Raw genomic sequence first — 2,500 nt, 5'->3', positions numbered from 1 at the left:
AATAGAGACATTCACTTAGGTCACATTTAAAACAATAGAGACTCACGTAGGTCACATTTAAAAGAATAGATACATTCACTTTGGTCACATTTAAAACAATAGAGACTCACTTAGGTCACATTTAAAACAACAGAGACTTTCACTTCGGTCACACTTCTAACAATAGAGACATTCACGTAGGTCACATTTAAAACAATAGAGACTTTCACTTCGGTCACACTTATAACAATAGAGACATTCACTTAGGTCACATTTAAAACAATAGAGACTTTCACTTCGGTCACACTTATAACAATAGAGACATTCACGTAGGTCACATTTAAAACAATAGAGACTTTCACTTCGGTCACACTTATAACAATAGAGACATTCACTTAGGTCACATTTAAAACAATAGAGACTTTCACTTAGGTCACATTTAAAACAATAGAGACTGACTTAGGTCACATTTAAAACAATAGAGACTTTCACTTAGGTCACATTTAAAACAATAGAGACTCACTTAGGTCACATTTAAAACAATAGAGACTTTCACTTCGGTCACATTTAAAACAATAGACATTCACTTCGGTCACATTTAAAACAATAGAGACTCACTTAGGTCACATTTAAAACACTAGACTTTCACTTCGGTCACACTTATAACAATAGAGACTCACTTAGGTCACATTTAAAACAATAGAGACATTCACTTCGGTCACATTTAAAACAATAGAGACATTCACTTAGGTCACATTTAAAACAATAGAGACTCACGTAGGTCACATTTAAAACAATAGAGACTCACGTAGGTCACATTTAAAACAATAGACTCACGTAGGTCACACTTATAACAATAGAGACTCACTTAGGTCACATTTAAAACAATAGAGACATTCACTTAGGTCACATTTAAAACAATAGATACATTCACTTTGTTCACATTTAAAACAATAGAGACATTCACTTAGGTCACATTTAAAACAATAGAGACTCACTTTGGTCACATTTAAAACAATAGATACATTCACTTTGGTCACATTTAAAACAATAGAGACTCACTTAGGTCACATTTAAAACAACAGAGACTTTCACTTCGGTCACACTTCTAACAATAGAGACTCACTTAGGTCACATTTAAAACAATAGACATTCACTTCGGTCACATTTAAAACAATAGAGACTCACTTAGGTCACATTTAAAACAATAGACTTTCACTTCGGTCACACTTATAACAATAGAGACTTTCACTTAGGTCACACTTATAACAATAGAGACATTCACTTCGGTCACATTTAAAACAACAGAGACATTCACTTCGGCCACATTTAAAACAGTAGAGACTCACTTAGGTCACATTTAAAACAATAGAGACTCACTTAGGTCACATTTAAAACAATAGAGACTCACTTAGGTCACATTTAAAACAATAGAGACATTCACTTCGGTCACATTTAAAACAACAGACATTCACTTAGGTCACACTTATAACAATAGAGACTCACTTAGGTCACATTTAAAACAATAGACATTCACTTAGGTCACACTTATAACAATAGAGACTCACTTAGGTCACATTTAAAACAATAGAGACTCACTTAGGTCACATTTAAAACAATAGACATTCACTTCGGTCACATTTAAAACAAGAGACTTTCACTTGGGTCACATTTAAAACAATAGAGACTTTCACTTGGGTCACATTTAAAACAATAGACATTCACTTAGGTCACATTGAAAACTAACCTCTCAGACAGTTTGTTATTGTTCTTATTGTGTGTGTGTGTGTGTGTGTCATCAGGGTAACACAGGTAGAGAGGAGGTGCTGTTCCTGCGGCTGCACCTCCTCCAGAGTCTCCTCTCCTACATCGAAGGAAACGACGCTCAGGCTCGACACCAGCTGTCCAAAGTCAGTCTGTGAAGGGAGTCGCATGTTTACTGTGTTAGCTTAGCATAGCATAGCTAGCGTGTGAACAGTGTGTGTGTGCGTGTAGGTGGAGGCTCTGTACAGTCGTCTCTGTCTGGACTCAGAGAAGATGGATCAGCTGATGTCTCTGGGTTTCACTGAGAGAGAAGCTCGACTCGGACTCAGAGCCTGTGAGGGAGACCTGCAGGAGGCTGCTGTCCACATCAGTAACCAGAGACAGGTGAGACTGTCTGTCTCTGTCCCTAACGTTCTGTAAACGTCATGAAATGAAAATACTGAACGTGATGATGATGGTCACCAGGAGCGAGAGGAGCTGAAGCAGAGGGAGAGGAAGAGGAGGAGCAGGAGGTCTGAGGTGATCTCCACCCTCACAGAGCTCGGTTTCTCCAGGAGAGACGCAGCCAGAGCTCTACACCACGCTGATGGAGACGTGGACCAGGCTTATGGAGTCAGTGTCTGTCTGTCTGTCTTGTGAATGCATACTTTTACCAGTAGTGTGGTAGTAGTACCTTTCCTGCAGTAAAGGGTCTGAGTACTTGCCGTGGAGTGAAGACATCTCCATGTGCTGATGAGGTGTTTGGTAGAAAGCTCTG

The 2,500-nt window shown here is 38.8% G+C and overlaps 1 protein-coding gene across 1 annotated transcript in view; it reads left to right on the top strand.

The window, feature by feature from the left end:
• Positions 1-2,500, top strand: part of nub1 (negative regulator of ubiquitin-like proteins 1) — a 14,049-nt gene that overhangs the window by 9,286 nt on the left and 2,263 nt on the right. The window contains exons 10-12 of the mRNA XM_079291585.1: positions 1,782-1,889; positions 1,975-2,127; positions 2,209-2,355. Of these exons, the coding sequence (XP_079147711.1) occupies positions 1,782-1,889; positions 1,975-2,127; positions 2,209-2,355 (408 nt within the window). The remainder of the gene's footprint in view (positions 1-1,781; positions 1,890-1,974; positions 2,128-2,208; positions 2,356-2,500) is intronic.

Source organism: Melanostigma gelatinosum (genome assembly GCF_949748355.1).
Source record: "Melanostigma gelatinosum genome assembly, chromosome: 20".
Lineage (NCBI taxonomy): Eukaryota > Metazoa > Chordata > Actinopteri > Perciformes > Zoarcidae > Melanostigma > Melanostigma gelatinosum.
Note: the sequence above shows the minus strand (reverse complement) of the source record. Positions and strands in the feature narration are given on the sequence as shown.